General features: G+C 36.2%; 3 protein-coding genes, 2 long non-coding RNA genes and 1 pseudogene across 6 annotated transcripts in view; 3 read left to right on the top strand and 3 right to left on the bottom strand.

The window, feature by feature from the left end:
* Positions 1-20932, top strand: part of LOC138402270 (uncharacterized) — a 229087-nt gene that overhangs the window by 4196 nt on the left and 203959 nt on the right. The window contains exon 2 of the long non-coding RNA XR_011236689.1: positions 3036-6695. This is a non-coding gene — a long non-coding RNA (uncharacterized lncRNA). The remainder of the gene's footprint in view (positions 1-3035; positions 6696-20932) is intronic.
* On the bottom strand, positions 4-2767 carry LOC117996957 (uncharacterized). The gene is made up of 2 exons (XM_034985100.2): positions 2517-2767; positions 4-1451 (listed from the first exon to the last, which is right to left on the bottom strand). Exons 1-2 carry the CDS (start codon positions 2689-2691, stop codon positions 781-783), a joined length of 846 nt encoding a protein of 281 aa, XP_034840991.1. The 5' UTR covers positions 2692-2767; the 3' UTR covers positions 4-780.
* Positions 4-3031, bottom strand: LOC138402272 (uncharacterized). Its single transcript, XR_011236691.1, has 2 exons — positions 2761-3031; positions 4-457 (listed from the first exon to the last, which is right to left on the bottom strand). It is a non-coding gene; the product is annotated as an uncharacterized lncRNA (long non-coding RNA).
* LOC117996956 (uncharacterized) lies at positions 95-2154 on the top strand (annotated as a pseudogene).
* Positions 9164-14601, top strand: bys (Bystin). The gene is made up of 8 exons (XM_034985098.2): positions 9164-9397; positions 9739-9862; positions 10371-10611; positions 11106-11262; positions 12154-12345; positions 13115-13323; positions 13719-13869; positions 14474-14601. The coding sequence occupies exons 1-8, from the start codon at positions 9266-9268 to the stop codon at positions 14552-14554; spliced, it is 1287 nt and encodes a 428-aa protein (XP_034840989.1). The 5' UTR covers positions 9164-9265; the 3' UTR covers positions 14555-14601.
* On the bottom strand, positions 15207-20864 carry LOC117996958 (mite allergen Der f 7-like). Of its 2 annotated transcripts, none has more exons than XM_034985101.2 (5): positions 20543-20864; positions 19116-19251; positions 18600-18752; positions 17448-17599; positions 15207-17203 (listed from the first exon to the last, which is right to left on the bottom strand). In XM_034985101.2, the coding sequence occupies exons 1-5, from the start codon at positions 20626-20628 to the stop codon at positions 17002-17004; spliced, it is 729 nt and encodes a 242-aa protein (XP_034840992.1). In that variant the 5' UTR covers positions 20629-20864; the 3' UTR covers positions 15207-17001. The 2 variants fall into 2 exon arrangements, with proteins under 2 accessions (XP_034840992.1, XP_069354369.1); XM_069498268.1 differs by having other exon boundaries at positions 19415-20864.

The following is a 20932-nucleotide window of genomic DNA, read 5'->3' on the forward strand; positions in this document are numbered from 1 at the left end:
TGCAAACTTTTATGAGTTAGCCGCTTATTTAGGTCGACCGACTGAATTTTCACTTTACTATTGTTATACGAAGGGAGTGGTTGTGTTGGTGACGATGGATATTTTTGAAGTAATTGGTATCTTAGAGGCACTGAAAGAGGATAAAGAGAAGCACTGGGTTCACCCTTTAAACAAGAAAAGATTGAGCATTGGACAATTTCATGTTCTTTACCCAGAACTAAGGAAATATCCAGAAAAATTTTACCAGTATTTCAATATGACTTCTCATACATTTGACGAATTGCTGAACTCTATAACCCAGTACATTGCTAAAAATAATATCACAAGAGATACAATAAGTCCCGAAGAACGGCTTACTATAACTTTGAGGTAAGTAAATAATTGACGCTTTTGAATTTTAAAAATTTTAATATTAAAAATCAGCAACGAATGTAATGACAACTTAATATTTTAATTACTAGTGGGGTGGCCGGCGGCTCCGCTCGCGTATAAAATTTTAAGTCCCGCTGCTCCCGATCCTGTAGAAAATATCGGGATAAAAAGTAGCCTACAATATCAATCACTCATGTTCTATTTTACATATCTATGCTATTTTAGGACAATTGGCTGCGTTGTTGGCTCGCTATAGAGGTACAAACAAACAAACCCACAAACATACAGTCACTTTCGCATTTATAATATAAGTATTATTCTAGTTTTTAATTTAACAATCACTTTTCAAATTACAGTCTTATTAAATTGGATTAGGAACTAGCATGGTAACATTGAGTAGGTAACCAGTCATTCGTCATCCTCAATGTGGTCTGAACCACCTCGCAATATTGCTTCTATGTCTTCTACTTCCACTGAAGAACCTGTAGAGCTATGTGATGGACTGTTTCGAGGACTTCGAATGCTGCTACTTCCAACTGGGTTGTAGTTGTTTGAGGTTGAAGGATAGTTTTGCACATTTGGCGTACTGCTTCCACTCGTGTAGCCGTACTGATCTGGGTAGTTATTGGCATTCGTCCACCCAGTTTGCATCAAAGCACCGTCATAATTATTGTGTACATTATATTTAATATTTTTAATAAGTTTCATCACTTCAAACCGAAATTCAAAGTTCTGGGTTGGGGACATTGTCTTCATTTCCGGTAAAATATTTAGTAGAAAGTTCATATCTGGGTCGGATTCTCTATTTTTATCCATCGATTTAAGTAGTGCCTCCTGAAACACAGTCATCTTTTTCTTTTTTTCATCATACATAGTGCTACTGTTGCTAGACGTCTCGGCGCTAATGTTGCTAGATGTCTGGTTGCTAGCTCTAGAAACATTCAAAAACTGCAACATATCCAAGTATGGCGTCTTACGTTTTTTTGGTGCCCCACTTCCGCTTTTGAGTGAGGAATCCTTATTTTTTTCTCTGGTGTAATAGTCGCGCAACCCCTTCCATTTTTTTTGTAGGTCTTTTACTGAAACAAAATTAACCGGTACTTCATATTCTTTCTAGATTCCTGTCAACTGGATTAAGTTACAGAAAAATTGCCCAAGAGTTTCTTGTTGGAAAATCGACAGTATCGAAAATAATAAATGAAACTGCATGCATTATATGGGATCTTTTACAGCCACAGGAAATGCCGGAACCTTCTGAAGAACTGTGGCTAGAAATAGCAAAACGATATTATAAAAAAACAAACTATCCTAATTGTATAGGATCTATCGATGGCAAGCATATCCGTATTCGAAAACCACCAAAAAGTGGATCTAACTATTTTAATTATAAGAAGTTCTTCTCAATTGTTCTGTTAGCCGTAGCAGATGCAAACTGTTCTTTTATAGCTATTGATGTTGGTGCTTGTGGACGAAATGCTGACAGTAATATATTTAAAGAAAGTGCTTTCGGCAAAAAATTGGCTCGTGGGTCTCTGAATATTCCTAACTCTATTAAATTGCCTAATTCAAATGGATTGCCCCAGCCTTTCGTGTTTCTTGGAGATGAGGCATTTGGATTGCAAAAGCATATCTTGAGGCCTTTTCCTAATAAAAGTTTAAATAAGGAAGAGCGAATTTATAATTATCGCCATAGTCGGGCTAGGAGATGCGTGGAATGTGCATTCGGCATTCTAACAAACAAATGGAGAGTTCTGCATACACCGATTGCTACTAATGTGAATACAACCATCGCTATCGTAAAAGCTGTTTGTATTTTACATAATTTTGTCATAGCAAGGGAACAAGTACAATATACACATCTTTCGCGACGTACCTCAACAACTCTTACAAGCACAAGAAGCCAAATGATTACTGTATCAAATTCTGGAAAGACAACAAGAGATAACTTTAAAAACTATTTTCTTTACGAAGGAAAACTACCCTGGCAAGAGAAGTATTTTTAAGGTGTAGCTACAGGACGAAATGGTGTAACGGAGTTTGTAAAGCCGTAAATACTACGTAGTGATTATGATACTTTATTTTATGTAGTGAGTGATGCAAGTATATTGTTGAATAAATAATAATTTTATTAGAATGGAACTTACTTTTTTTTACTTTAGTGCTTTCTTCTAAGTTTTGCCAATCATCGTATAGAATAACAGCGATTTCATTCCAACCGCTCTGCTTTAATACTCTGTTGCTGTATTCTTCACTCGACAAGTTCCATATGCATGGTCTATTTTGTATTTCCGTAATGAACCTTTCCGTATCAAAAGGCATCTTGGATTTTCTGTGGTGTGTGTGCGTAGAGATTAGTTAGATAAGCGATGCAAAAAAACACGTCCGAACACGTCGATAGCTTCTTTCCAACTGTCCGCATGAACAGTTTGAGGCAAACGGACTCACTACGCCCGGCGAACAAGCATATCGCCGTCGCCGACTGCAACCGGTTTTGCTGTGAGTCGGCCACTACGGCGCACGTAACGCTGCAAACTGCGTAAAGTGAGCGCAAAACTAGCAATCTGTGGACACTCCATTTCAAATATATGGAAGGGCGTACTAAACCGGTACGCCGCAAACTCAGTCGGCCGCTAACAGTTTGCCTACTGGGGACACAGCCTAAGTATAGAGTGAGCGTATTGTCGGTTTGGTTAGAATGAAAAGTGGAATATCAATGAATATCAATGAGAAGCAGTAAACTGCGTAACGCTCGCTCACAGTCGGTGGCTGACAATACGTTAGATGTGAACGTGCGCTAGGGCATCTACGCATACAAGACGCTTGCGAAAATCTGCTGAATTCCGCTGTTTTGAAACCCGAAGAATGCTGCTGCTGTTTTAAAATATGTAGGTACTAGTATAGTAAGATTCTGAATACCTAACGAAACTCAGTCACAATAAATAAACAATGTTATAAAAATGATTATTTGTGTTGCATATTTTGCTAACCAATAAATTTTATTATTTCGCCTTTCTGAGAATCTGTCTGTACAAGAAACAGACGCCTTTACCTACTCACGCCACTGCTCACGTGCTCATCTAGATGCCTTCATATTCAAATTATAGGTGTCTACTGCACTGGGACAGGTCGACATAGCAATCGGGGTGGGAATGCGTCACACACCCGCACAGCCCCCACGCTAACCCTAAGCGGGATAACGTGGGTAACGTGCGGGTGTGCGGGGCGTCCCCCGCTTCATACCTCGATTGCCATCTCGACCTGTCGCGTACTATACGTCTTATACTTTAATGTCATTTCTACTTTTAAGCTTTACCTACTGAAGGTAACATTACGATATGTATCTACCTATCTTTTTCATAAAATTATTATTTAATCTTTTACGCGTATAACAATATAATTAACTTATATATCACATTATCAAAGATCATTATCGTTTAAGTTGATTTACGATTGAACGGAATGTTCTGTGCGCGAGTCGTACTGGCGCCGCCGGGCTGGTTTTCATCATGGAACTATACTCCGTCCATTTATTATTTTCTCGATGACAGAATGGTGTTTGGTTAAGTCAAGGCACACATTTACTTCTATTATCTGAGAGTATATCCGCTCCAGCAGCGATATTGTCAAAAATAACTTGAACTTCTCAGCGGCAGGTAGGTATGTAATGCTCAAATGCTTTTATTCAAACTCAAAGCTATTTATTCAAAACAAGAACCATTGTACACTTTGACTGTCAATTGTTAAATTTGAAAGGTAATATTTAATTGTTGTGGTAATAGGTAATTTATCATGATCAACACATCGCCGACTCACTACAGAGCACGCGTCTCCTCTCAGAGTGAGAAGGGTTTTGGGTATAGTCTACCACGCTGGCCCAGTGCGGATTGGCAGGATTCATACGCCTTTGAGAACATTATGGAGAACTCTTAGGCATGCAGGTTTTCTCGCGATGTTTTCCTTCACCGTTAAAGCAAGTGATATTTAATTTCTTAACGCTTAACGCATATATAACCCCGAAAAGTTAGAGGTGCGTACACGGGATCGAACCCTCGACCTCTGATTGGTAGGCGGACGGTCTAACCACTAGGCTATTACAACTAGGTAACTAGCTAGGTAATTACAAAAAAACTAAAACTATGAGTACTCCAAATCCACTCTGGTCTGAGAAGAAGCACACAACAAACAGCCGGGTTCGACTTCTAAGCCGTTCCCGACCATCTATAGTCCGCGACAGGTTGAGATGACCATCGGGGTATGAGGTGAGGGGACGCCCCGCACACCCGCACGTCACCCGCGCTGGTCCGCACCTGATTGCCATTTCAACCTGTCGCGTACTATAGATGAAACATTGGATGCCTGAACCACAACCTAAGCTGCTAAAAATCCTCCACACTAGCTGCTAGTTACAACCCATAATTTATAATAATTTCGAACAAACGTACTTACTTTATATTTCATGAGAACATTAAAGTACGACCGGCCAAAGGCCTCCCACCAATTTCCACACTCAGATAAACGGATTATTAATTATTTTAACTTAGACAGAACGTAAAGATGATGTTAGGGTTCTACGTTGTAATGTATTTTTTATCTAAAAAAAGTAAATATATTATACATATCTTACCCGGCTGTACTCACGTGTTAAGTCGACGTTAGCCCGACTAGTTTCGAACCCTTACTAACTCCTTGAAAAAGGACCCCGGATGGGTTCGAAACTAGGGCTAACGTCGACTAAACACGTGAGTACAGCCGGGTGTAAGATATGTATAATATGGAAATCACTCACGATAGTTTAAACACTAAAGTAAATATACTTAATTCATAGATTCATTCGCTTCATTTGCTTTAAAAAATAAGGTGGCAAAACCAGCTGCTGAAAAGAAGCAACCGCTCAAGCGTTATGTAGCAGTCAGTGTACGCCCAGCCTAAGAATCTTTATAATTGCATTCTACCCGTTACTCATTTTAGAGATACAGCTTAGAGTAAACTTGTACCTATTATGATTTAATTTTGAAGTCATAATATTATACAGTGTGTCTGGTTACCGATGTCGGACCCGTTAAGGGTAAGCGCTACAAACAATTTTATCGACAAATCAAATTTTTTTTATTTTTCTTTCACAACTTTGTGGAAATGGCAGCTATTTTAATTTTCATTTCGACTAAGCAAGGGTACTTGCATTTATTTAGCAATTTCTCACGATGTAGCAAACCTACAGACACAAAACTAGTTTTGTTCGATAGCTAAAAATGTAAACCGAAAAAAGCATGACAAAATATAGGTTCTTTTTATTTTTTCAATATTTTTGTGAAAACTAGGTAATTAACCTGCTTGTTTTTGCATGTTCTGGATAGAACAAGATGTTTTCTAAAAATTAACACTACAATGAAAGCTTTTAATCAAATAGTTTAGCTATCGAACAAAAAGTGATTTCTAGAAAAAAAACTATCTTCAACTCATTCGCCGCTCTCCCAAATAACACAGTAAAATACGCCTGCTTCCGGATTCCGCTTCCAGCCACACTTTCGCCATGGGTCACACCGCTAATAATCTAGTTGTCATTTTAATTGAAAGTAAATCTACTCTGGTTACATTAAGTATATAAATATTTCTTTCGCTTGCTTTCTATACATAGGCCTACTCTCGGGGATAATAGATAAGCGACACTTAGGTACAAGACGCCGCCGCGCAGCTGCCGTCATTTATTTTGCTAGGATCCATGGTTCATACTCCATCGTACCTGACTGCGCGTGCAATATTATCAAGGAGGAGTGTTCAACGCTCTGCTCTCTCTCTCTCTCAGCTGTCTTCGTCTTGAGCACCCCTAAACCTCGCGCTTCACGCAGGATTTTAGATGCTACGCTCGGAATTGACTCTAGAATCCCTCGTTACGCTTGGAATTTATCCCGCACCCGTAACGTAAGTCACTGCGTGTATTGCCTCTATGTTGAATAATCTTGGTAGGTACTATTACATTCCGGTGTGGCACAGCACCGCGCCGTCTTTGCTACTAAATCTAAATCTAAATCAGCCTGTGCTGTCCCACGTCTGGGCAAAGGCCTCCCTCCGATCCTTCCACAATTTTCTATTTCGTGCCTCTTCAGGCCTGTAAATTTAAATTTAGGTTAACTGTAAATTTATCTAATTCATCACGCCAACGTCGCCTGCTTCTTTTTTTTTTTGACGTCTTTGCTACATCGTCATTTTATAGACTTAATTGTTAATTGTTATAGGTATAATGTGTGAGAGCGAGTAGGTAAAACATCGTTGCAACAGAATGTAACATAATAAGTAGGTATTGTGTTAGAAAATATTATAATACGGTATTTTACACCAAGCGAGAAAAAATCTAAAAATGTACAAACAAGATAATATGCCTTATATTAGCAATCTGGAATCGAAACATGTTAATTTCAGTTTATACGAATATATATAACGAATTATATAATTAATTTTAAACATTTTATTTTTTTATCTGTTCTATAAATACCAATGTTCTACAATATTACAATTCTAAAAACGAATGATACCGAAGCGGCCATGTTAGTTTAGACTGTGACGTCAGATGGATTGAAGTGTAATGTATTTCACTAAGAAAACACCGTTGCTTACTAATCCATGTAATGTCATCACAGCTCATGAACCAAAAAGATTTGTAAATTTTTTGGTAGTTTATTATCACTTTAGGTTCAAATTTAGACACTTTTTGAAAATGGGTAAAATACCATATTGTGTTATTTGAGTGGAAGCACTTAAATTACATGTGCCATCACACTTATTATACCTACCAATTAAACGGTGATCCATGACTAAATTAAAAAACTGTGCGCTTGCGGAAACTAGCTGTAGGTATAGATTAAATTTGTAGGTTACAGCCATGTCGTTTCTTGTAAAAAAGTCCCCGAAGGTGATGTCTGTGGGAAAAATTATAAACTAGATTGTAATAATTAATCTACAACGAGTAGATGATTTGACGCTACTATTCTTTTTAAGTACAAACTGTGATTTTAACAGCTTAATAATTAATTATTGCTTTTTATGTAATTTTTATATACTTACCTACTCCTGATAAGTTGGTTATGATTTTAAATTGTTCAATACAATAAAAATAATAACATTACATTATATACATTACAATGCTATATTATTTGTGAACTAAAGTCATTGTAACTATTTAACTAAACTGAGCACATTAGCCATAATATTATTACAGTCGAATGAGTATATTTTGAACAGCGCAAACGATTATGATCGCTGAGTACGTAAAAGTTCAGAGAAAATAAAAATATCACGCACATGCGATAGGTTGGTTGTTTTATTTAGATTTACCCAACAGACCGACTGGGAATAAAAGTTATTTTCAAAAAACTGACTAGACTGGCACTGAATATTAAAAAGTACAAGTAAATAACTAATGAGAAATACAATGATGCCATGAATTCTCAAAGTTTGTTTTGCAACTAAAGTTGTATTCTTTTTTTTTTATTCATTATAGGTATACGCTTGACCACAACCACACCTGATGGGAAGTGATGATGTGGCCTAAGATGGGACGTTTACGCGTTAAGAGTATTCCAAACGTATGAGGAATGATGATTCCTTGAAAAAAACCGGTTACACGATAAGGGACAAAAAATTGGTTAGCTACGCCTCTGTTTATCACATTAGTAACTTTATCTGTGCTCTCTTTTTAGTGTGAATGAGAAAGCAAACGTTCCTTTGTCTAGATTTTTTACTCCATCTACGGCAGAGTGTGTCTGCGGCATAGAGTCCATAGAGTAGTTACTCTTTGTCTAAGGTCTTTGACAATATCAGTACTCTATGGATTCAGTGTTTACACTTTTAGGGATTTCGCCCTATTTCTAAGGTGAAACAACTATTATTAGGCATGGCTTAAGGTGTTTTTTATATTCACAGGGATTTAGGCTAATTTGGGGTAAAATCAAACTTCAGGTTGTAGCGTATTGTAAATTTTGTATTTTTTGATTTATCGTAGGGTTGAACCCTTTGATAAATCTACGAACTAAAACAAGTGGAATAATTATTTGTTTCTTTCTTCATTGTGGATGGATTAATAGCGTATTTTTATAGGTTTACATATAATAGGTAGACCAGAATCTCATGAAAAATATGGAAATGAAATTCCAAAGTTATCATCACTGTACTCTGTGAATATTCTATGTACATAATAATTCCTGTAGTATTGCAAGTTCCTTCATAAAAACTTTAAAAAATCTTATTAGCTTTTGTTAGACTCTATGAAACAGAAAACAACTAATTTATCCCAAGACAAAAGACTTGAGAATTATGGATCATGAAAGAATACTAAACATGCAAGGGTATTAAAAAAATATTTAATTTAGGGCGTAGATAGAGTAATAAAGATAGATGCAGGAACGTTTGCTTTCTCATTCGCACTAAAAAGAGAGCACAGATAAAGTTACTAATGTGATAAACAGAGACGCAGCTAACCTATTTTTTGTCCCTTATCATGTAACTGGTTTTTTTCAAGAATACATACAAGAAGTTGCAAAACAAACTTTGAAAATTAGTGGCGTAATTGTATTTCTCATGAGTTATTTACTTGTTTTCACATAAAAAACGTTTAATACAAATATTGTTGATTGGTTAATACAAATATTGACTACTTAACAATGGTAATAATTGTCGTGTTATTCATCGTTACGTCGTGCTATCGCTATCTCACACGCGGTTACACAGTGATTAAATCTACGATTTAGGGCGAATTAGGGTAAAACCAAAACCGTAAGTGGAAACACTGGGCTAATCAAAAAGCACATGTCCTGTCACTTGTCAGTTAATATTTCTTGATTTCTAATGTATTTTTAAAATCCACATTTAGCAAAATAAGAAGAAAATCCACATTTTAACAATGGGGAAGGCTAAAAAGTTTAAACCCTCACAAGTAGCAATAAATATATCACTCGCTGATCAAATAGAAACATCGAATGCAATAAAAATTAAAAACAGAAAAGAGAAAACCAGAAACGAAGGCGATGAAGAAGTAAGCTTTTTTTCTTTAATAATTCCTCAATCTCATCTATATTTTTCATCTTAAGTCATTGTTTTTATCAACTTTTTTATTATTATTACAAAATATACATAAATAGGTAATTATTTCATTCAGTGACGTGAAGAGGGAAATCTGATATTGACCAATTCTAAAATATGAGAAACATTGACTAATTGGTTTTTTAGTTAATACATATACATATATGAAAAAAAAACAATATACAGAGTGAATGTCTATTTGTTATCCTTGTATTATGATAGTCTTACTTTGTTACCTCTGTAATAAGTAATACTTTCTTTGTTGTTTAAATATTTTTTATTAATATTTTCCAGTTTGTTAATGCTGACTTATCAAAAAAAATTCTAAAAGCTGCAAGGAGGCAACAAGCTGAAATTGTTAATGGAACTCCTTCTTACACAGCTGCTCCCACACCTTCAACTTCATTATCACTACATGGTAAGTTATCAACGTACAATGATTTACCACTATGGGGTAATTATTTGAAATGGGCGAGTAACCAAGAGCAATTAACTATTCCTGCACATGCACAATGCACTTTGGCTTGCCCATTGTCCAAAGAAAAAGTCTTTCAAGACTGTTTAGAAGTAATTTCTATGTGCCTTCAAGTTCAAAGGCTGAATAAATGGTAGGTACAATTAAATATTTTAATGCTAAGATGGTATTTAGGTTATATGTGTAACATGGCAGGAAACATGGACGCTGGAAGGGTGGAATGCCCTTCCAGCGTCCATGTTTCCTATATAACAAAAACCCATACTTGGTATGAGTAAATAGAACTAATGGATGTTAAGCTTAAAATATCTTCTACGATCTTTTTCATATTATTATTTATATCATTTCTTCTTTAAATATTTATTTTCCAGTAAGTCACAAATGAATTCAACTTTTGAATGATTCATAATACTGAGTATTACAATAAATTTTATTCTTTTTTTATATTTAGATCAAACTTCTGACCACGAAGAGGGCTCAGACCATGATGATTTGGAACCAGATACTTTTTATGATAACATTGAAATCAACGAAGAGGATGAGGAAGCTCTTAAAATGTTTATGTCCTCTAAACCTGAGAAAACACGAACACTGGCAGATATCATAAAAGATAAGATTACAGACAAACAAACTGAACTACAAACTCAGTTCTCAGATGTAGAAACCTTGAAATTACAAAATATTGACCCAAGGTAAGTACACCATTACCACTTAGTCACTCTAAAATACTCCTAGTATTCTTTTCTTGATGAAGAAATATACTAAAGTAGGTGTCCAATGCCTTTTTAGTTTTTTTTTTTTTTTATTATTAACACACAAGAAAATTTACATATAATAGGTAGTACGCATTGTAAATAAACCACAGAGGTTTGACCCTCAATGCGTACGTCTGCGCATTACATCATCATCAGTTGCGTTTAATGCTTTATAGTTGTTATACACAATCTCCAAATTAAACTGAGAGGTTTAAATATTATATTGCTATCCCTTTCATAATGCTCCCAGTGAGAAAGACAGCATTAGATTTAAACCTGTCAATTTAGATTGTGTGCAACCGAACTAGCCACATTGTCTTTATTTTGCAAAGCCCAATTATCTTGTATTTCCTTAAAATTAAGAAAAATAATAATTTCCAATTTATTATAAGTTATAATTGGAAAGTATATATATTTGGAAATTTTTCCAGAATTAAGACTATGTATCAAGGTGTCCGGGATGTCTTACAGAAATACAGATCTGGGAAATTGCCTAAAGCATTTAAAATGATACCACATTTGCAAAATTGGGAACAAGTACTATATATTACTGAACCTACAACATGGTCAGCTGCAGCCATGTATCAGGTAATTTATTTTTCATTTCATTCGCTCAGAAAGTGGCTCTTGATTCACTTCCATTAAAACTGTAAAGGCTGCATCAGTGAGACCGCCTTCTTATATCAAAAAGTGTTTAAAGTACCTACTATACAGTGTGACAAGACACGTGGCAAAAATCGGAACTAGCATTGCCGTCAAGTGTCTCCTTTGTTCTTGTTTGAATATTCTAAGCCTTTGTTCTCCAACAGCGCCCCCCTGTCAATGTCATTCAAGTGCCAAGAGAGTCTTGTCGCACTGTAGATTAAAAACTTTTACTTGCTCTAATCGCTTGCATTCATTTTTAAAAATGGAATCCCACCATTTAAAATAACACCTGCCAAAGTTGAAATACTTTCATATTTTGTTGTTTTTTTTTTTTTAAATTCAAATACAAGTTAGCCCTTGACTGCAATCTCACCTGGTGGTAAGTGATGATGCAGTCTAAGATGATAGCGGGCTAACATGGAAGGGGTATGGCAGTTTTTATTAAACCCATACCCCTTTGGTTTCTACACGGCATCGTACCGGAACGCTAAATCGATTGGCGGCACGGCTTTGCCGGTAGGGTGGTAACTAGCCACGGCCGAAGCCTCCCACCAGACCAGACCAGAAATTTAGAAATTATAAAATTCCAAACCCCTGCCAGGAATCGAACCCGGGACCTCCCACTATTAAGACCACAGCGCTCACCACTGCGCCAGGGAGATCGTCAAGGTTGTTCTTGTAAAGCAGGTAGGTAGTTAGGTACATAACACTCTTAATTATTTATTTTAAATAGATACGTGACTTTTTTACTTAAAATTGTATTAAAACCTTGTACATATTCAAAAAGACTCTCGGTGCTATTTAAAACAACTACTACTTTACCTTTTGTTTCAGGCAACTAGGATTTTTGCTTCAAATTTAAAAGAGAAAATGGCACAGAGATTTTACAACCTAGTACTCCTACCTAGAGTAAGAGATGATCTGGCTGAGTATAAGAGATTAAACTTTCATTTATATCAAGCCCTAAGGAAATCTCTATTCAAGCCAGGAGCTTTTATGAAAGGCATTTTGCTGCCACTTTTAGAAGTAAGTATAAGACAGCGGGGTAGTAAATTAACAGCTATAAATCTAGTGCTATCCTTATCCGCAAGCAAGATTATGAAAGGGATAGCAATCTACTTAGGCGTGCCATTTTAGTTTAGTTTAGTGATTGTGTACAACTGAATTAGCCACAGTCTTAGGCTATCTTTTAGTAACTATGTTTTGGATACCTATATTAAAATTGTTATTGGTGCAGCTTTGTAGGAAATTAAGTTACACAAGACAGTAGGATTCATTTCTAAAGTGAAAAATTCTTTTGGCGCGTGGGGCGCTTTTGGGATGGGTAAAAACTGAAAACCACACCACACGGGTCAATAGTGCCCAGAGTAAGATGTAAGAATAGTGAGATGTAAAAACTAGTGTTAGTCGTTTCAATTTACAAATTATGAAATAAAAATTTTTCATACTACAATTAATTAGAAAATCCATAAAAAAAACCACTGTTATTGCTTATTTTCGTTTACCTATACAACTGTCTTTTTAATTTTTACTTCTGTCATGCAGTGGTCCCCACTGACTTCCAAATTTTTATATTATATTATATTGACTAGCTTATGCCCAATACTCAGCCCGCGGCACATATGTATTATAGCTATATGTTACTTCTGGATAAAGTAGCTTTTCTAATGGTGAAAGAATTTTTAAAATTGGTTCAGTAGTTTCAGAGTTTATACATTACAAACACTCTTTATATATTTAGTATAGATGCAGTTATGTAATGTTAGCAACTAATAAATTAAGTTTATGATTTCAGGCTGGAGATTGCACATTGCGCGAGGCTGTAATTGTTGGCTCGGTTTTGGCTAGGAATTCTGTACCAGTGCTTCATTCTAGTGCTGCTTTGCTGAAGATTGCAGAAATGGACTACACTGGCGCTAGTTCTATATTTTTGAGAATATTATTTGACAAGAAATATGCTCTGCCATACAGGGTTGTGGACTCAGTTGTTTTCCATTTTCTCAGGTGGGCTATGTTCTATACTGAGCATTTAAGAAAACTGTAAACTTATTTTGTAATAGCTTGTGACTCATATAATAATCATGGTGGAAACTTTTCCCTTTAGTTTAGTTAGTTGAGAGTTCGGACACATATCTTTATATATATAATACACAAAAAATGTTTCTACCTGTGAAACCATCCAACCAATGTGCCCCAAACCATTTTCATTCGAAAGGCAATAATGCGAAGATGGTTTTAGACACCATAGTGGAACATGCCGGGATCTGCTAGTTGTTAATAATAACAAAAGCGTTAATGGGAGATGTACCTATGTAATAGAATAAAGAATTCTTTTTTTTTAATTAAATGCTATTCAGTGCATATTTAGTTTTAAATGCTTTATGTTGTTTGCAACACAGGTTTCAAAGTGAATCCAGAATGTTACCAGTGCTGTGGCATCAGGCATTGCTGACTTTTGTTCAACGTTACAAAGCCGACATATCAACAGAGCAGCGAGATGCACTGCTAGAACTCCTGCGAAAACAGTCACACCCCACTATCACTCCAGAGGTAAGGAACTTATTTGTTCATAATACTCAACTACTGAGTGTACTGTTATACATGTTCTGGAGTGGAGAATGCATATTAGCAAGCGCAGTGTTAACCCTCCAACCCACTGGACTGACAACCTTAAGAAGGTACCTAGCGGAAAGTGGGTGGATGAGGAAGGCGGAGGATTGTGTGTTGTGACGCGCTCTGGGAAGGCCTATGTCCAGCCCTGGACGCAAACAGGCTAATTGATTGATTGATACTCAACCAACTGATGTCCGCGACTTCGTCCATGTAGATTTAGATTTTCCACAACCTCTTCAGAATTCCTTGATTTTCCAGGGATAAAAAATAGCCAATATTCCAAATTTCAGCCAAATCCATTAAGTAGTTTTTGTGTGAAAGAGTGTACATAACACACACACACACACACACACACACACACACACACACACACACACACACACACACACACACACACACACACACAAACTTTCACGTTTACAATAACTTTATAAGTGTGATGGTGTGAAGTGTGATATAGCAATAAATTTTAATTACTTAATTTTATTTATCATATAGTGTCAAACAAAACATGGCTTCATTTTTTTTTTTGCTTTTTCAGATAAGACGAGAATTACAAGCAGCCAAGTGTAGGGATATAGAAGTTAATGATCAAGTACAGAACTGTATGATTGTTGAATAAAATGTATAACTGTTTTTATAAATAATAAAGTTTATTATTTTGATCTACTTGTATTTGCTCTTATTTTTCTTTCATCCCTCTTATTATAAATGAAAACATGTCTGAATAAAAACTAGTGGTTTTCATAGTAAACATACTATGATAACCACTAGTTTTTTTTCAGAATTCAGATAATTTGGGTAGGATCTATCCTACCTAAAATTATCTGATTGGTGAGGTAAAATAGGAATTAGGGGCAAAGACAAAAGATTTATTTTTACTAAATTAAATGTTTATGTACTTAGCTAAAACTACTTTTTTAAATTAGGTAAAAAAATTGGAATATCAATTTGACTTGAAACAAAATGAACCGGTGGTATAACTGTTGTACCACATTCACATTTCCTGCCCGACACAAAATCAAATGTCCCCACTTTACAACCACAATGTTCACAATGTAATTTTCCCTTTGTCCATTGTTCTACTTCAACTTTTTCTTTAATCCAATGAGGTAACTGATCTTCAAGGAGGAATATAAATTTTTTCGAATCGTAACTACCACAGGTTTTCATACAAGGTGTTTTTTTGTATAAAGCACTCAAATCTGGGAGCAACACTTGTCGACATTTGTGGCACTTAACATTACCTACATTTAATTGACTTTGCATTATTACAAAATATAATCTTCACATAAATATTACATTCACGTCACTGAAAGTGTCAGTTACTCTTTGCTGTTAAAACAGGCCTGATATTTCATTGAAGATTAGTATTCACCATGGAAAATTGAAAACTATTACATTTAGTATTGAAGATTGAAGGCCTCGTTACCTAATAATTTGCATTTAAATATTTATTTTAACGTATTAAATATATTACAATACTACCTACGTAATAACTAATACTCTACCTATTGGGAAACATTAAAATACGTTAAAATCCTAAGTATTATTTTTATGGAAGTGTCTAGCCGACGGAACGGAAGGCTAATTTAATTTTGTAGGTTAGAGCCACAGATCAATGTATAGTGTATAATACAGAGCACTGCAAAGAGTATGTATAACAAACAAGGCTCTTTTGGTGACGTAGAACAAAGGCTGCCAGACGTAGACGGAGTAAAAAGCTAGACTAAAGTAGTGTAAAGCGAGGTTTAAGCGGGGTTTAGACTAGCAAGAACTTCTTGCAAGTTATTCCGCAAGTACTTGCAGAACTGTTTACACTACGAGCAATAATGTACATATACATTTGTGACTTGCGGCAAGTCCAGCAAGTTACAAAACTTGCGGAAGTGATGGTTTACACAGTAGAAATAACTTGCGGAAGTCAACTTCTGCAAGTTTTGTTGCTAATCTAAACCTTTAACGATGAATAGAACACGACAATTACCCATAGATTAATTATTATTGGTCTCGCTCCAATTATCATTATTCAGTAGTCAATATTTGTACTAACCGATCAACAATATTTGTATTAAACGTTTTTTATGTGAAAACAAGTAAATAAAAACTAATGAGAAATAACTACAATGACGCCACGAATTCTCAAAGTTTGTTTTGCAACTAAAGTTTTGGCCACTTTTTTTGTTTGCCAAAATGTATTTCTACGTGTGATTTTGGCAAACAACGTGAAGTGAGGTTATGTTGACTCAAGTATTGTAAATAAATAATTGATTCGTTTTGTTGTTTTTTGTTATTGAAGTTATTGTGCAATGGTGGGTTGCAGTATACTAGGCTACAATCTCCGAAGCTAACGTAAAATAGGCGGAATAACATTTCACAAGTACCTCTGCTTGAGCGAGGAACTGAGGGGGCCACGCTAGTTGCATATCTGGACATATCTGTGGGACAGCGTAACACTTCACAAGATGGCGGCCTTAGTTCCGATTTTTGCCACGCGCCAATACGATGCGAAATATCAGTTTACCCAGGGGCCCTACCGCGGTTGTTAGACAGCTACAATGTCATGATCGCAATCATCTCTGATTGGTTAATGCTCGCTCACTATTGGCCACAATGCATTGTTGCAAAAAGAATCGCACAAATTCAGCCAATCAGAACAATTGAGATTGTAATAATGATTGATGCAGGTTTTAGACAATCGCCCTCAGTTTACCGCAATCGAGATGCGGGATGTCGACATATCTATAGACCATCGTATGGATATATAATATACTTCGTATGGATAGGGTTATTGAACAAACGAAATGGCATAGACTCATTGGTGCTTATGCACCAGTGCAACCGTAGTGACATCTGGATTTCAAACGGGTAGTTCATTAGTAGGTATCTAAGAGGTGGCGCGATTTATTTGGTTTCTAAACCGTGAAAAATTTTGTTCGCTGGACCATCTTGTCATTTGTATCGATGCTATAGACAGACATAGATTTAGGTAGGTACAATACTTGTAGATAAAAAGAGGTAAGACCTCGTCAGTCGTTAAGTCTTTTGACTAATTGGACTAATAAATTTTCAGTAATTGTACGATTCAATAACATCTATGATATCACGTATGTTTGAGTTGATCGAGACAATGGCCATTTGTGCTGCATTTCGAATGTTGACTTCGACAAATTTCATTATAATGCTGTTGAAGACTCTAGTGAACACTCCAATGACCGGGTTGACCAGCCAGTCGGTCAGAATGTTGCCGGTGAAACGAACCCGAAGACGCCTATAAACAGACAATAATTTCATTTAGCAAGTAAGTAGTACCTAACAGCCACGGGTGAAAAATAAATCAAAACAGATTTTGTTGAAAAATGTTAACTGATAAAAAAAGCATGTTTATAAACACTAGAGATTTTTTAAAATTGTGTACCACTGCAAGTCCAACATTGATTGCGGAATTTTATTGAAGAGAGAAAAAATTGATAAAAACTATCCCGTCTATTAGGTCGGTGGGTGTACATGCTTACCCAATATTAGTAATTGAAAACTGTTGTAAATGAATATCATCGTTGTTGAAATCAATCAAGACATCCGCCGTCACTATGAATCGGTCCAGCGAACCGACGATGCCGCCTGTAGGTCCTATGTTCATTACCTTTACCAGATATTTGTAGTCGAACTGCAAGTCAAAAGTGGGATTTATCATTCTACCCTCGGCGGTGCCTTTTGTAAACTATATTATATTTTAACAGTATTTATATATTACATACTAGCTGACCCGCCCCGGCTTCGCTCGGGTGGAGTATTTCGGACTGGGAGTGTCATCGTGAAGCCGTTGCTTGATACCTAAAATATCAATTCACTATCAGAAATTCTAAAATCCCCACGATTTAGGACTTTAGTACTTTGCAGCATCAGGATTGAGGAGTTAGGATCCGAAGTTCAATGATGTAGCCTATGCTTGGTACCTAAATTAATTTTGCATCATCCGCAGTTACTGAAACATTATAGTTTAGGAGTGCTGTACCCTACATCATCAGGGTTGAGGAGTTGGGACTTGAAGTCTGAGAATAAAGTCATTGCTTGGTACCTACAATATGAATTCACTATGAACACTTCCTCAATCTTGATAACTCAGGCGGGCAGTAACCGTGCAGCATCAGGATTAAGGAGTTGAATCCAGAATTTTTTATGTGATCACCACGAAAACTTTTTTGTTGATTTAAAAAAAAAAATTGCAAATCGGTCCAGAAACCTCGAAAAAATCGATGTAGAAAAAAGAACCACCTCCTTTTTGACAGTCGGTTAAAAACCAATGACCTTGAAATATTTACGGAACAATCTTTAAAATATCCCCTTTCTAACAAAAAAAGAATGAATGAAATCGGACTACGCGTTAATGAATTACAACTCAGTATACATTTTAACTTTCATCCCCTCTCCTACGGGAACCATGCTGAATTTCGGGATATTTATATAGGTACCTATTTAGATTAAGTAATATGTAAGCAGATAAGTAAGTACCTGTGCACTTATTCACGGGTGTGAACATGCACTTATATTTACCAATCTTCTGTTCAAAAAAGCGAGCGCTTTATCGGTTCCATGGTTATTTAAGATAGATAGCAATCATTCAAAAAGGATTTGCAAGAGTTACTTGGATTAACTACGCAACTTACTTCCAAATCAGTAAATTGTAGCTGTAAGCGTACACGCAACATTTTAGCGAAGTATTTTACGTCCTGGTCGCCGTGTCGGGCCACGTTCACTAGACCCCTCATCTGGCCATCATGCAGACGCAGCCAGGCGCTGTACGTTATAATTATAGGCTTCTAAAACATTAAATTAAAAAGTGTAAGTAATTTTAAAATAAAACCTTTCATTAGTTACCATTTTCCAGTAAATATGCCTTCGCTCCTGACTTCCTTTCCGATTTAACTTCTGCTGCTGAAGGGACAAACAGGAGTAAATATTCCTGTTTATCCCCCAATTTGAATTTCGAACAAAAAAGTATGAAAGTTGGCACGGACGATCGCTCTTTACGTAAAAAAGTAGGTACTAATATCAGATAATTCTCAACTATTATATCTACATACTTTATTATTTGCTAAAGTTTACCCTTTGCCAATAGACAATGGACACGAACTAGCAGGACGCAGAGCCCGAACGAACCACTTTTTTACCTATTTACTTACAACTTCGAAACCCTCGACGATTTCGGGCAGGTCCATGGGATCGAGACCGTTTTCTTGTAAAAAAGGTATTATCATTGTAATGGTTTTATCCACATAATCGTTGACTGTAGCTGATAACCCTTGGCCCCATTTTACACTGTAATAGTAATAATAATAATAAAAACCTTTTATTCAGCCAAATTTACAAATAGGTAGAAACAGGTAGGGTGCCGTAGTCCCTGGGGAACCAAGGAGCCGACCAGTGTCCGTGCTCCCTGGTTCCCCAAGACCCAGGCACCCACTTCTTAAAACTAGCTTACTGTCTATCTTGGCCGAACGGGGCGCTGCCTCAGCTTATTGCTGCAGCCGGTCGACTGCAGCGCTGATTTTCAGGCATGGCCCCCAGTGATATCACGGGCCGATCGGGAGCGCGAACATCCCGTGCCTATTTTATATTGACACATGCCGAGTTACTTGCTGGTGCTCTTTTGGTAGTAGGTAAAGCAATTTCAACCCAATACATATATCTAGGCTTTAACGAATCAGATCTCTATCTATTAAAATCTATTCTATTGAATATTTTACATTTATATCTATTATGTCTTTCTATCTAACTACTTAACTATCTATTTATCTTTCTACCTATCTATATAACTAATCCATCGAATTACATATATAATAAAATTATCCGCTATCTATTTATAAGTCGCTTAATGTTGTCCTGTAAAATTTGAATGAAATTGGACGTCCAAAAAATGCTGTCTTACTCTTACAATTGTTTTTGTCTTTCTAGTAATTTTTTTTTTATAATTTGTTTAAATGAGTATAAAGATTTCGCTAAACGGGCTGGGGGAGGCAAGTCATTCCAAATTTTACAGGCTGCATACTTAAAAGTCCCCTTGAAGGAGGCAGACTTATGGTGTGGCCATGCAATTTTAGGAGCCGACCTTGACATATGCGTACTATTCTCACGAGCCCATTTTATCCTTGAGCGTAAGTAGCTAGGTTTACCCGTGGACATGACACCGAAGAGTAAGGTGGCCAAGTGAAGTTTGCGTCGAGCCTCCATTTTTAACATGTTGGCGTCGTTCAAATGCGGGCTCACATGAGAGCGGGGCATAGTATAATTACATAAATTATTATCAAACTCGCTATTAATTTAATAGGGTTTTTATGGTATGAATATACTTAACACGTTAATTATAAGCCGAACTAACAAAGATGATTGAATAATTATTTACTATGAGGCGATCAAAATTAGTTAAGTTAGTGCGCGACAGGTTTAGATCGCAATCGGGGTATGATTCGGGGGGACGTCCCGCACACCCGCGCTATCCCGCACGGGTTAGCGCGTGGGCTGTGCGGGAGTGCAGGGCTTCCCCACCGCGATTGCCATCTCGACCTGTCGCGTACTATAGGAATGTCAGTATATGACTATTGATACATACTCAGTTTTGCTTTGCTTAGGGTTAGCTTCTGTCATTGCAAACATAGAAAACACACATAGAATTAGATTAAAAGTTTTTTTATCCATTTTTTAGCTTCTTTAAATCGTCACCAATATCATAAACAAAAGCGTTTTTAATATAAACGTGTCAGAGCCAAGTACATTATATTTTATAATATTGATTATCTTATTATAGTTTGTAATCTTGGTCATAAAGCGATTACAATTAAAATGATATTAATCTTACTATCTTAATTAATAATTTCAACACGCCACTTGTACCATGAGTTATTTTGGATTAGGAACGTTACAGATTAAAGAAATAAACAAAAATATAATAATAAAATTAAAACGAGTTCATTACAATACATAATTATCATAGATAGGTTCC

Source organism: Maniola hyperantus, chromosome 4, assembly GCF_902806685.2.
Source record: "Maniola hyperantus chromosome 4, iAphHyp1.2, whole genome shotgun sequence".
Taxonomy (NCBI): domain Eukaryota; kingdom Metazoa; phylum Arthropoda; class Insecta; order Lepidoptera; family Nymphalidae; genus Maniola; species Maniola hyperantus.